General features: G+C 40.9%; 1 protein-coding gene across 1 annotated transcript; it reads right to left on the bottom strand.

Annotated features, from left to right (window-relative positions):
* Positions 1-3556: 3556 nt before the first annotated feature.
* Positions 3557-15237, bottom strand: Gm14440 (predicted gene 14440). The gene is made up of 3 exons (NM_001199308.1): positions 15159-15237; positions 6938-7064; positions 3557-6732 (listed from the first exon to the last, which is right to left on the bottom strand). The coding sequence occupies exons 1-3, from the start codon at positions 15159-15161 to the stop codon at positions 6668-6670; spliced, it is 195 nt and encodes a 64-aa protein (NP_001186237.1). The 5' UTR covers positions 15162-15237; the 3' UTR covers positions 3557-6667.
* Positions 15238-15377: the final 140 nt, after the last annotated feature.

Raw genomic sequence — 15377 nt, 5'->3', positions numbered from 1 at the left:
TCCCCATAGACTTGTTCAAAAACATGAGTCTATGGGGGCCATACTTAAACATAGCATAATGTAAAATGCATTTAATCCAACTTTCAAAGTCCTCATAGTCTATAGCAGTTGCAACAATGTTAAAAGTCCAAAGTTCAAGGTCTTTTCTGAGATTCATTCAACTTATCTGTAATCCCCAAATTAAGGCAGGAAACCATCTGGGCAAACTCCAAACTCTGCATCTCCATGGCTGATGTCAAAGTGGTCTTCAGATCTCCACTCCTTTTTCATCTTTGTTGACTGCAACAAACTGCTTTCTCCTGGGCTGGTTCCACTCCCTGTTAGCAGTTTTCCTCAGCATGTATCCCATGGCTCTGGCATCTTTAACATATTTGAGTCTCCAAGGCAATTTCAATGTTACAGCTTCTTCTTTCAGTGTCTGGGATTCCACTTGATCTTTTGGACTCCTCCTAAGGGCTGGCATCACTTCTCCATCTCTGTCTCTGTAGCACTCTATGCTCAGGTTGATCCACTCCACTACAGCTGCTGTTCTTGATGATCATCCCATGGTACTGACATCTTCAATACACTGGGGTGTTCCACTCCAACTAGGCTTCACCAATAGCCTCTCATAGGCTCTCTTCAGGGTGCCAAGCCTCAAATCCTTTGCATGACCCCTTCAGTCCTGGGCCATCAACTACAGCTGAGGCTTCACCTTCTCCAGTGTCCTTCCTTGGCCTCTCACAGTGCTAAGCCTCAGCTTCTCTCTATGATCCCTTCATTCCTTCACAAGCAGTACCACCTGAGTGACTCTTACACATTACCAAGTCCAGCCGCAGCATGAGGTACAATCTTGGGTATCTTAGGAACACAGCTTCTTTGTGCTCCCAGAAAACAATTTCCAGAAGATTTCACCTCAACGATGCTGGCCTCTTCTTAATCACCACTAATTCCTTAGCTCCAGCTAACCAGCATCAATTTTCCCAGTAGTTCCTTCCATTCTTAACTCTAGAGTCAGTGCCACATGGCTGAAGCTGCCGAGATCTGCTGCTTACAGGAACTAGAACATGATCCCCTTGTACTATTACATTATCACTAGCTTTATGTTTTCTAAATCCTTCACTGCCTAAGCTTGGCTATCCTGGGTCTTGCTTTGTAGATTGACCTTGAATGCAGAGATCAGCATGCTTGTCTCATGGGATTAAAGGTGTGTACCACCATGCCTGGATCTAATTAAGCTGGGTAGAATCTTGCCCCAAGGTCCCACTCCCTTAATCTTTTATCTCCTAGAACACAGTATTTTGCTCCATTTCACTTCCTGGCACCCCTTTAATACTCAAACCATATATTTCAAATTTTGCCTTTCTAAGCTTTCTATACTTGTTCAAAATTCTCTTTGTGAGACTTAACCAGAGAACAGAGACTCTGCTGGGCTTTTTTGAAACTTCCTATGTCAATGCAATTAATGCAATTAATCCAAGTCGCTTCACCTTAGCCTCAGGCAGACATTTCAGACAAGGGTAAAAAGTAGCCACATTCTTCACCAAAATACCACAAAAACAGCCTTTATGTCACATTCTGAAATTCTTCTCCTTTGAAATCTCTTGGGCCAGGTCAACACAGTTCAAATCACTCCCAGCAACAAAGTCTTCCATCTTCCTACTAGGATGACCCATTAAGCCCCATTTAAAGCATTCCACTGCTTCCCAAATCCAAAGTCCAAAATCCACATTATTTCAAATAAAAGCATGGTCAGGCCTATCACAGCATTACCCCACTCCTGGTACCAACTTCTGTCTTAGTTAGGGTTTTACTGCTGTGAACAGATACCATGACCAAGGCAAGTCTTATAAAAAACATTTAATTGGGGCTTGCTTACAGGTTTAGAGGTTCAGTCCATTTTCAAGGTGGGAGCATGGCAGTATCCAGGCAGGCAAGGCACAGGAGGAGCTGAGAGTTCTATGTCTTCATCCAAAGACTGCTAGTGGAAGACTGACATCCAGGCAACTAGGGTGAGGATCTTATACCCACACCCGCAGTGACACACCCATTCCAACCAGGTCACACCTATTGCACCAAGGCCACACCTTCAGATGGTGCCACTCCCTGGTCCAAGGATATACAAACCATCACAGTCCCATAGTCTTTACATATTAAAAGTTCAATCCTTTTAAAATATTCAATATCCTTTAAAATCCAAACTCTTTTACAATTAAAAGTCTCTTAACTGTGGAATCCACTAAAATATTTTCTTCCTTCAAAGGGAAAAATATGAGGGCACAGTCACAATCAAAAGAAAAATTAAATTCCAACTGTCCAATGTCTGGGATCCAACTCATGATCTTCTGGGCTCCTCCAAGGGCTTGGGTCACTTCTCCAGCCCTGTCCTTTGTAGCACACAGCTTGTCCTCTAGACTCCAGATGCCTATACTTTACTGCTGCTGCTGTTCTTGGTCATTCATGGTCCTGGCTTCTCCAAACACTGCATGACACCACAGTCCTGGGTCATCAATTGCATCTGAGGCTGCACCTTCACCAATGGCCTTCCATGGCCTCTCATAGTGCTGAGCCTCAGCTGCTCTGTCTGATCCCTTCATGCCAGCAAAACCAGTACCACCTGGGTAACTCTTACACGTTACCAAGTCCAGCCATAGCACAAGTTAAACCTTGGCTATCTCTGGAACACAGCCTCTGAGCTCTCAGCAAACACTTCCGAGAAGATGTCAGCCCAATGATGCTGGTCTCTTCTTAATTACTGCTAATTTCTCAGCTCCAGCTAACCAGGATCAATAGTCCCAATAATGCCAAGTTTTCACTCTAGTAGTTCTGGTATCTTGTTAATCACAGCTGATTCTTCAGCCCTAGCTAGTCAGAACCCAGAATCTTCACAATCCAAAATAGCAATGGCACTGAAAAGAGTCTTTAATTTTCCCTCTGAAATTTCACAAGCCAGGCCTCCATCTTCTGCACTGTTCTCAACATTATCTTCCAAGCTCCTACACAACATCCCACAGAGTTCTGAAAACTGAATGTGTCCTTTGGCCCAAAGTTCCAAGGTCCTTCCACAGTCCTCCCAAAACATGGTCAGGTTGTCACAGGAATACCCACTCCTCATACCAATTTGTCTTAGTCAGGGTTTCTATTCCTTCACAAACATGATGAGCAAGAAGCAGAGGGGAGGAAAGGGTTTCTTCAGCTTACACTTTCCAAATTGCTGTTGATCACCAAAGGATGTCAGGACTGTAACTCAAGCAATACAGTAAGAAACACCCCTGTATCCTCTTGAATCCTTTGTATGATTATTTTAATGATGATGAAGAATTAGTAATGTTTAAAGGCTTCCCCATATTTAATGCATTCATAGGGTTTCTCTTTCATAATGATAAAGATTTGAGAATCTGAAAAGGTTTCACCATATTATATTCCTAAATTTCTTGGCAGTATGGATTGTTTCATTGTGAAGACTCTAGAAATATTCAAAAAGCTTCACCATATTAACTACTCTCACAGGTATTTGTCTACATTATGATTTCTTTTGTGTCATTGAATATGATTGACAAGTGAAGGCAATACCACATGGCTTGCAAACATAGGGTTTCTCACCTCTATGTCTTCTTTTATTGATTTGAAGATTTTAATGTACAAGGCTTTGTACCTTTAATAATTTTCATAGGGTTTCTCTCAAGTGTGTCTTCCTTTATTTACTTAGAGAATACTGTGACTTATAAAACATTTACCACATTGCTTATATTCATAGGGTTTCTATCCAGTGTGTATACTTTTGTGTTAGGAGATGACTCTTTATAACTGCTTTACCTAATTAGTGATATTCAGAGGATTTTTCTCCACTACATGTTCTTTATGGATTTGAAGATGATTGTGATGTAGAAGGGTTTCAGGACATTGCTGATATTCATAGGTTTTCTCTCCAGTACGTGTTTCCTTATATATTTTGAGGCCACTGTTTTGTGAAAAAAGGTGTAAAAGCACATTGCTAACATTCAAAAATCTCTCTCCTATACGTGTTGTTTTATGATTTTGTTGATGACTGCTTTTGAAAAAGTTTAACCACATTGGTTAAAGTCGAACCATTTCTCTCAAGTATATATTCTTTTATGTATGTAAAGACTATTGGTTTTTGAAAAAGCTTTACCATGTTGGTTACATTTAAAAGGTTCCTCTCTGGTATGTGTTCATTTATATACGTGGAGATCAATGCTTGCTGCAAAGACTTTATAACATTAGATGCCTTCATAGACTTTCTCTTCTGTATGATCTTTTGTCTTTGCAGGTCACTCCTTCCTGCAAAGGCTTTACCACACTAGTTACATTCATAGGGTCTCTCTCCTGTATGTGTTCGCTTATGTATCTGGAGAGTACTGCTTTCTGCAAAGCTTTACCACATTGTTTACATTCATAGGGTTTATCTCCTAATGTCTTCACTTATGTATTTGAAGGTCAACACTTCTTATAAAAACTTTACCACATTTCTTACATTCACAGGGTTTCTCTCATGTATGTGTTCGCTTATGTATTAGAAGGTCACCACTTCTTTTAAAAGCTTTACCACATTGTTTACATTCTTATGGTTTCTCTCCTGTATGTGTTCGCTTATGTATTTGGAGAGTACTGCTATGTGCAAAGGCTTTACCACATTGTTTACATTCATAGGGTTTCTCTCCTGTATGTGTTTGCTTATGTATTCGGAGATGACTGCTATGTGCAAAGGCTTTACCACATTGTTTACATTCATAGGGTTTCTCTCCTGTATGTGTTCGTTCATGTATTCGGAGAGCAATGCATTGTACAAAGGCTTTACCACATTGGTTACATTCAAAGGGTTTCTCTCCTGTATGTGTTCGCTCATGTACTTGGAGAGTACCACTTTGTGCAAAGGCTTTACCACATTGTTTACATTCATAGGGTTTCTCTCCTGTATGTGTTCGCTTATGGATTTGGAGAGTACCGCTTTGTGCAAAGGCTTTACCACATTGCTTACATTCATAGGGTTTCTCTCCTGTATGTGTTCACTTATGGATTTGGAGTTCTCCCCTTCTTACAAAAGCTTTATCACATTGTTTACATTCATAGGGTTTCTCTCCTGTATGTGTTCGCTTATGGATTCCGAGATGACTGCTTTGTGTAAAGGCTTTACCACATTGCTTACATTCATAGGGTTTCTCTCCTGTATGTATTCGTTTATGTATTTGGAGTTCACTCATTTTTGCAAAGGCTTTAACACAGTGGTTACATTCATATGGTTCGTCTCCTGTATGTTTTCGCTTATGGATTTGGAGAGTACTGCTTTCTGCAAAGGCTTTACCACAGTGGTTACATTCATAGGGTTTCTCTCCTGTATGTGTTCGTTTAAGTCTTTGGAGGACACTCCTTGTTCCAAAGTCTTTACCACATTGGTTACACTCACAGTGTTTCTCTCCATTGTGTATTCTTACATGCCTTTGACTATGACTGATATGCAAAGGCTTTACCACATTGAATAAACTCAGAGTGTTGCTCTGCAGAAGAACTTCTTTCATGCCTGCAAATACAATTGGCACACGTGAAATTGTTCTCGCATTGATTATACTGATGAGTCTTTTTATCTGTATGAATTCTTTTAAAAATTGGCTTCATTCAAAAGAGCAATCTAATGTTAATGTAATATGCCTTTGTTTGCATTCAAAGGTGTTCTCCTCGTTATGGATTGTTTTACATCTTTGAGGATACATGAAATGGGAACAGTATTGATTATCTGGCTCACATTTATAGCATACTTTTTGTATAAAAGGTTATTCACATATTTGAAAAAAACAGGAAGAACTCAAAGTCTTTGCACACTGATTGCATTCACAAATTTTGTTATCATGAGAGTAATACTACATTTGGAACATGAACAAATGCAAACAGAATATAATTTCTACTACCCTAATTCTAATTATGATTTTCAGCAGTTTGAGTTGGAAAATGTCCCCAATAATGTTGGGAAACTAAGTACTTATAAACTTACAGCACATTTAGAATGTCACTCAAAGTATGTTATACTGCATATCCTCTTGTTGTTCTGAAAAAGTGAAAGGTATGTGGCATCTTTCAATACCCCTATGCTCACAAGGGCTGTATCCATAGTAACGTATGACAACCATATTAAAAGAGAATAACAAGTGTAAAGGTTCCATATTACATTCACACACGTGACTTTTTTCCTCATAGAGATGTAGTATAGCGATTAAGGTTTTATCACCAAACCATTTTTGAATCTTATGAACTGTCCATCTCACTAAATTTAGCAATGATATTACAAGTATATCATTGAGCTCAGATATACTATGGATTATTTGCTTATTACTAGGTTTTAGACATATACTTGTCACCTAATCACTGTGTGTTCCTTTTGCAATAGCTAAGCGATATGAGACTGAAGACACTCGCACTTGTACAGCATGGCTCTACTAAGCTTGATTTAAATAGTAACATACCTGTTAAGCCATTATTTCTCTGTCTTTGAACTAATGGAATGCCTTGCAAACAATAATTACGTATTTGACATAGACATATATGATTTTATGAAAGTCAGTAAACATCCATAATTGAAAGCAGTGCTTATTGTACCCTATTGGTTTTCTTTACTACTTGTAGCACACGTTAAACTTTCTTCATAGGCATTTTCTCATCAGCTTGCAGAGGAAAATTACCTTCCATGACTTCTAGAAGTTTGGAAATGGTCTTCAATTGTATGTTCTTCCCAACTGTAACCTAAACACAGTACCAGAGAAAGTATGTTACATTATTGGCAATTAGGCAACATTTAAGTTACTAACTCCATTGAACTTTAAAACCATGAGTGATTTATTCACCATATTCTTCCTCATTCTCAATTAAAATTACAAAACAAAAAACAATAACAAAGAAACAGTTGTGCATACATGTTATAAAGTAAAAAAAAAAAATCCAATATTACCTATAGCTGTGAGATTCCTATAGGTCTCTACCATCACACCTTTGTAGAGACTCTTCTGAGAAGCATCCAGCAAAGCCCACTCTTCCTGAGTGAAGTTCACATGCACGTCATCATAGGTGAGTAAATCCTGTAGGATTTGATAAGTGAGCACAAAGCAAAATATACAGACAACAGTGTAAAGATTTATTTCAAAATGAATATTCGCTGACTGCCAGGCCTACCCACATAGTACTTTTTATCCAGTCTTTCACAGTTGGACAACAAAAACTTAAGTAAATAAATGATCTCTGGGAACCTGATGCCTTAGTTTTAAGATGTTCTGTATGGAACCATGTAGAATGCTGGTAGACCTTCCACATTTTTGTTATTGAGATCAAATATGCAAGAGTTCCCTTAAAACTGCAGTTTCCTCTCACCTATCCATGTCACAAAAGACCATTTCCATCTCCCCTTCCCTTCTTGTCACATGTTTCCTTCCCTTCTTAGCCCCCAAGTATGGACAGACACCCCCTTCTCAACCATAGCCAATTCTCCCAAAGACCAAGCAGTCTGTCTAAAGAACAAGCCCACTATCTGTTTTCCTAGACAGAACAGTCTCATAGTAGCCCACAGAACTGCCACACAATATCAGGGAAAGCTTCCTCTGCCCATTTCCTCGTGACCAATTTTCAACTTTTCTTCGATAACTAAGGCAACTACACCAAGAACAATGTGAACCTGACTAATATTACCTGTGCTAGTATGTGTATAGAAATAAAATAAAATCATATTTCCTGACTCCAATAAAAATAACTCAAAGTCACCCCTAAACTGTTATAAATCTGACCCTACAGTTACTACTGATCTGTCTTCCAAACAGAGAGGCCCCATGCTCCAGAGTTCTCTCTGTCATTGTAGATGATCAGAAAGTTGAGCTATTGTTCTATAGCTGTTCATGACCCTTAGTGATTTCAGGCTAAACCAGACCCACAGGAGCCCATATACAAAACAATGCTGAATGATAACTTAATGTCTGCTTCCTGCCATATGCATTATGCTCCAATCTGTCCTATCCACCCACCCAGCACCATCAATACCTGAGAAACTTCTGCATGTCAGAAGCTCCTTTTGTAACAAGAATTGAAGTTCTGTGAATCATGCCATTTTGACAACAGGGAATAACAAGATAAAAGGAATCTAATCAAATATTTCTGAAGGATGATCGCTGACAGCTCTTTACTACTAACTTCTAAAGTATTTATAAAACTAGTCACACAAAACTGAATACAGAAGGGTCATGAATTCTAGAAATCAAACCATTAGTTTTCCAATGTTGTCCTATGGCACACCAAAGGCAATGCCTGTATATGCACACTGCAGAGTGACATTTAAGTTCCATACCTTGCCACTCCCAGGGCTACCGAGCTACCCCCACCCCTGTAAATCCACACTCAGGAAGAGTCAAAGGACAAGGGCCTCTGTTATGATCACTACATGTACCAACAGAACCACACTCTGACCCACAGTCCATTTAGAACCAGCAGATCCGACTCAAATAGCTCTGCAGACTTGCTTCTCCTGTACCGTCAATGGAGATTACTATAATAACCAGGGGATGGCTTGTGGTCTTCCAGGCAGCTTATAACACATGCATCTGAGGAGAATCCTGTAGAGAATCTGCAAGCTACCTTCCCCTAGTGTTCCTGATTGTTAGTCCTGCCCATAGTCCCTCATTAGCATGGAAAAGTCAGCTGGGCCTCAGGGCAACAGCAGCTCCTTCCAATGTGGGATCACAGAGCAAAAGATTTAGACAGCTAAAACCTTCCAAGCTAGGCTGTTACACCCTACATGCAGACATGGCCCTAGTCTGGAAAATTTACATTTATAGGAATGTTCTAGTCCTGGAGACCAAGTAATTTCCACTTAAAGGCCCAAGGTCCTTTCTTTATATATTCAATTATGCATGCAATACCCACTACAGCCACCTCTACTTCTTACTGGGAAAGTCCTGCAGCCAACCTGCAATCAAATTCATACATTGACAATAATTTAAAAGTGAATGTGACTATGACTTTTAAAACTAGAAGCAGTTATTGGGCGAGAAAAAGGAAGAAAAAGAAGAAATAAAATGTAAGGCCATCACTGCTCCTAAGTATGGTGGAGGAGAAAGTATATTATACACAAAAGAGTGAACATAGCCAGACCCAATTATACCTGGGATAGTATAGAGTAGACATGACCTGGGACCTTGTGGAGAGAGGAAGGAGGGCAGAAGCAAGAGCCAGATCAAGATGATTAATAATAGATGAAAAGCCCAGTTCCTAAATGATTGAATTGCATAAGGAATGGCAGCTGGGAGATTAGCAGTCCTATTGCTGGGGTAGATGGCGAGGTATGCCAGCAATATGGTGTCACAACGAGGGCCTGTGATCTCATTTGACATTGCCCTAATCTGAAAAATGCCCGAAGATGACCAGTATGGAATTTAACTGATTGTGCAAAATTGATTACTCGACTCCTCACGGTGAATGTCAACTACTGCCAAAGCAGAAAGGCTTCACCTACCTTATTCCTCCTCCTTTTCTGTGCTGCAAGTAGACCAGCTTCAAAGTTGGTCAGTGAACTCAACCTTATACCTGTCCCTCTTTATTTGTAACCCCCTAATTTGTAACCCTGTAACCCAGGGAGGTTAGACAACACTCATTCCCTGGTGTCTTTTGTCTCACTGATCAGTCAGAACCCAGCCTGAAAGCAGTTGTAGGACTGTTTTCTAAGCCCTGGGCAGCAGAGGCAGGATTAGGAGTTCAAAGCAAGTCTTAACTACATGGCATAAAGAAAGTAGGAGCTACAGGAGATGTTTCTCTAAACAGACAGATATGAAATCTCTTTAAAAACAGGAATGAAATTCTTAATTTTGGGGCAATATTGGAGAACAGAAACACTTAAGAGATCACCCATGTATAGTGAAAATGAAATTTAAAATCTAATACCAAAAATGAACTTTTTAAAAAGAAAAAAATAAATGAAAAAATATATTACTGTACTGATTTGAAAAAGATCATGCCCTTCCTGGTAGAAGGAATGGCAATAATAAGATAGTGTTTGACCTTGCCCCTATGATCTTTGTTAACTACTGAGATCTATAATGTGACACACACAGCTACAGCTAATGGCACGTGTTTATATTTCTGAGATCACTTAAATATGTCACCAAGGTTTGCACATATCTAATAATACAGATCATAAAATGGGAATTCATCACTCACTGGCTCAAGCTAACCTGCCCAAAATAAACACCCACCAATCTAGTTTTACTAATAACCATTCTCTGTTGTAAACTTCTCTCTCAATTTATGATTTGATTTTTTGTGTGAACTTGTAGTGTACTCAGTAACATGTGATCAGGTATTCTGAAAGATTTATAAGTACAGAGGACAAGGAGATATGGAAAAGAGAAAGAAGTTTTTTTGCCCTTCCCCACTTAGGATCTTTTCCCTTTTCCTCTTAGATAGCTTTCATAGGTAACTTTTGACAACTTAGTAAAAACTCCATAAACACTTCTTTGAGTGTCTCATTTTCTTCCTGTGACTTCTGACCTGCAGGCTAAAAGTTAGAGACCAGCAGTTCCTTCTGAGATAGAGCAAAGGCCACACTGCTTAATCCTCTGCTGTTAGGCTACAGGTGTTAATCACCGAAGCCATCAGTCTTCTACCCTCAGAAAGAGCAAGGAAGGTTTTAGGTTCAGGTGCTCAAAGCAAGGCTTAACTACATGGCATAAGGAAAGCCTGAGCTACCGATGTTGCTGTAAACAGTAAGATATGTAATCTCTTTAAAAATAGGAATTAAATTATTGATTTCTGGGAAATATTGGAGAATAGGAAGAAGTAAGAGGTCAGAGCACCTATACATAAAGAAAATAAAAATTTAAAAAATAATACCAAATATTGGCTTTTTAAAAAGATAAATATAATTGAAAAATATGTCACTATACTGATTTGAAAAAGATCAGGCCTATCTTGGTAGAAGGAAAGGCATTTATGAGATAGTGTTTGACCTTGTCCCTAAGTGCTTTGTTAACTACTAAGATCTATAATCTAATACACACAGCTACAGCGAATGGCATTTGTTTTACATTTCTGAGCTCAATTAAATTTGTCAACAAGGATTGCACAAATCTACATAATACAGATCCTAAAATGGGAATTCCTTACCCACTGGCTCAAGCTAACCTGATCAAATAAAACACCCTTCAATCTAGGTTTACTAAATTACATCCATACATGGATACAGTCTGTAAAATTACAAAATCATTCTCAGTCCTTGAATCAGGTCCTTCTCCATAACAGTGACCCCTGCAGCACACTCCCTTTTCCTTTGGTCTGTGACCTAGCTCTTGTCTGCACTGTTTTACCTGACAGTGTACACAGTAAGCTGTTCCTCTGGTTCTCATCCTGCCAAGTATATTTCCACACACAAGCCCCTGACACAAAGGTTTTGACAAGATGCAGTCTTATAATAAAGTTACTCAGAGGACACAGCTGGGACCAAAAGGAGAGAGTAGGTCCACAAAGGACCTCACAGATGTCCCCATCTGTCTGGCTGATGCTGACAATCCAGCCTCTGGGAAGAGATATTACACAATCATCCTTTGCTAAGATGCTTGCTCCTCCTCTTTGTGGGAGATGACATTGCACTTACCATGTCTGAAGTTCTAAGTTTGCCTGAGCTAACCTCACAGCAACCAGCAAAAATAATAAGAACCGATTCCACAGAAACACTGAGATCAGCTGAGTTACACAGAGGAACATGCAGGCTTAGTACCTGGAAGAGTCACCTCCTCTTCTGACTGGCAGCTCCATGTGGAGGCTCTAATTCGCTATTGAGTCTTGAGTGAAGTGAACACCAGGCTTAGGGTTAGAGTGTGCTGTAGAGATGCAGCCCAGTGGTTCCAGTCTGGGCCAATCCTTTTCCAGATCTGCAGATTTGCAGTTCAGTAGCACCAGTGTGTCTCCTCCAATAGTCTGTTCTCTCGCAAGCCCTTGGGAGAGGCTAAGATTCCTGATCCTTGCTGCCTAAGTGCCTGCCTCTCCCCTTTCTGGGCAGTGCCCCTGGGTTCACTGCTTTGAAAGTTTGGAGTTTGCCTGAGCTCCAATTCCAGTGCTCAGGAGGCAATTCCCCTTCTTCCTCCTGGAATCAAGGTGGATAGCTTACATTTCCCCATCAATCAGCTGAAATTGGAGTTACCAAACTGTCCAAAGGTGGTCAGTGCCCGAATATTAGTAACTGAAGAGAGATTTTAGGACATAAGATTTTGTGTTGTGGCTTCAGGCTGGGTCCAGGTAAACTGCAAGTACTTTCACCCAATGGCTATGAGCGAAGGCTCAGAGCAATTAGGACACATGTCAGACACTGTGGAGCACTCTTGTTAATCAGCACATTGTCCTCAGTGGGTTGTCAAAACAAACATAATAACAACAAACCCACACCTATATTGGGAAAATATATCACGGTACTGATATGAAAAAGATCAGGGGGCTGGTGAGATGGCTCAGTGGGTAAGAGCACCCGACTGCTCTTCCGAAGGTCAGGAGTTCAAATCCCAGCAACCACATGGTGGCTCACAACCATCCATAACAAGATCTGACTCCCTCTTCTGGAGTGTCTGAGGACAGCTACAGTGTACTTACATATAATAAATAAATAAATATTTATAAAAAAAAAAAAAGAAAGAAAAAGATCAGACCTTTCTTAGTAGAAGGAATGATATTAATAAGATAGTGTTTGACCTTGCCCCATGTGCTTTGTTAACTACTGAGATCTATAATGTGACACACACAGCTACAGCTAATGGCATGTGTTTTCCATTTTTGATACATTCTATCTATATAGTACAGATCCTAAAAGAGAAATTCATTATCACTGGCTCAAGCTAACCTGCACAAACTAAGCACCCACCAATCTAGTTTTATTTAATCACATGCATTATTTAATACATTTCACGAAATTACAAAAGTATTCATCCTGCCTGACTCTCATCCTTCACTAGAATGGTGACACCTGGAGCAGATTCCCTTAAGCTTTCGCCTATAATCTAGCCATCTCCTGCCCTACTTCACCTGACAGAGATAACAGTAAACCATTGCTCCTGTTCTCTACTGAAGGTAGAAGAAATGAACAGTTCATTATATGACTCAAATGAGCTATTATAAAACACTATTTTGCTACATTCTTTAACTCAAGAATTTAGGAATTTATATCAAGAGGAAAGCAAGGTCATTGCTCTGGGGAGCAGCAGACCAGGATCAAGGCTACCTGAGTCAACATAGCTTGTCTTAGAAACATCTCTATGAGGGGAAGACGAGACAGCTCTCCCAGAATTAACATGTCATCCCAGAAAGAAATCGCTTCATATACAACTAAAATATTAATTGGGAAAAATTTCTTAATGACAGCATGGATTCAGCTGCGGCTAATGCTCAAACACCAGGCAGCCAAAGACAGGTTTTGAATTCCACATATGCTCTCATCCATAAGTTTCTTTCCTGTTCAGTCCCCAGGTTATTTTGAACAATTTAAATATGGACTAGAGATTACAAATCCTACTTGAGACAGCTAGGAGATTTGCACAACAAAGATACCCAGAATCATTTATTAAGTGCCTCAGAGCCCTGAAATAGCAAGCCATTTTCCAGTGATGGGTTTCTGAGTTGGAGTTCCCAGGAGATAAGAAAAATAGCAAAAGTAGAAGGTAGAATTTACAACAGCTGCAGTGGGAAGAGCTTACACAAGCTATGTCTTATGCCAAGTAAACTTTTTAAGAGTAGCATCTTGTATCCTACTTACAGGGATAAGTGGAAAGAAATGGAGACCTCTATGAAGTCTGCAGAAACTAGCATACACTGGGAAAAACTCAGGAGAAGTCTAATAAAACAACCCTGCACAAGGGAACTGCCAAGTATCTGAAGAAAAACATTACTGACCAAGCCCCCAGTGGACTTGGGGACCCTACTCAGTGCAGGGAGGGACAGAATTATGGCATAGCACAGCAGAGACGGAGGTGGAGTTGACTGGCACAGCAGAAGCAGGTTTGCAACTTCCCCTCCTTGCCTGCATTTTTTTGTATTTGCTGGAACCCTCGCACCAAGGCTGGCCAGAAATTTCTGTGGAAAACCTTTGGTACCCAGGCCCATATGATACTAGGGCTACTGAGCTTCCCACACCCCCATTAATCCACACTCAGGAAGGGTCAAAGGACAAGGGCCTCTGCTATGATCACCACATGGACCAACAGAACCACGGTCCTTGGTACCAGCAGATCTGACTCTAATAGCTCTGCAAACTTGCTCCTTCTGGCCTGGCAAAGGAGACACTTTACAATCACCATGACATGGCTTTTGGCCTTCTTCACAGTTTGCAACAGATGGCTCTGAAGAGACTCCCATAAAGAACCGCAAGCTACCTTCCACTAGGGTTCCTGATAGAGAGGCATGGACAGAGTCCCTCATTAGCCTTGAAAACAAAGCTGGGACTCAGACAACAGCAGCTCCTCCACTGTAAGATCACAGAGCAAATGATTCAGACAGCTGAAGCTTTCCTGGCTCAGCAATTCTGCCACAGTTGCAGACAGAGCCCTAGTCTGGGAAATTTAAATTCGATAGACTATTCCAGACTCCCAGAGCACTTATTTTCCTTTTTAAAGTCACAGAGCCTTTCTTTGCAATTAAAGAACATTATTAAATTATACAGGCAATGCCCAGTGCAGCCATCTCTGCTTCATACTTGGGAAGCCCTGCAGCCAAACTGCAATCAAATTCACACAGTAACAAAAATTAAAAAGAAAACCTCCCGCCAGAAGGCCATCCTGTGCTCCAGCCCCGGACCTGACCAAGGACTCTTGCTCGCGTGGGAAGCATTCAGCGACCCCTCTCCCCGACTTCTCCTTTTGGCCCCGAAGCCAGTGCCACCCCGGGGACCCCATTCTGTCCTAAGCTCTTCCGGGGTATCCAGCGTGGGATGCTGGAGGCTGGGAACCTGGTGCCTAGAGCTGCCCTTTTCCACCACCCACGGAGTTGGGTCCGTGCCTTCCCATGGCCAGACAGCCACCCGCGGCCATGTGGAAAGTGTCCTGCAGTCCTCCAGCTCCTGCCTGCCAGGAGCACTGGAACTCTGGCTGGAAGTGAGCTCTCCCACTCTCCTCTTTTCCCCACATCGATGGCACCTCAGGAGATGACCTGGCACTTACCATGTTTGGAGTTCTGAGCTTGACTAACCTCCTCTCACAACACCCAGTAGAGTCACGCAGAACACATCACACAGAAACTCTCATGACTGCTGAGTTACAGAAAGGAGCTTGCAAGCTTGACCTGGAAGAGCCGCCTCCTCTTCTGACTGGCAGGTCCATGTGGAGGTTCTGATTGGCTATTGAGTCTTGAGTGACATGAGCACCACCCTTAGGGTTAGA

This window comes from Mus musculus, chromosome 2 (genome assembly GCF_000001635.26).
Source record: "Mus musculus strain C57BL/6J chromosome 2, GRCm38.p6 C57BL/6J".
In the NCBI taxonomy this organism is placed as follows: domain Eukaryota; kingdom Metazoa; phylum Chordata; class Mammalia; order Rodentia; family Muridae; genus Mus; species Mus musculus.
The sequence above is the reverse complement of the archived record's forward strand: the minus strand, read 5'-3'. Positions and strand labels throughout refer to the sequence as shown.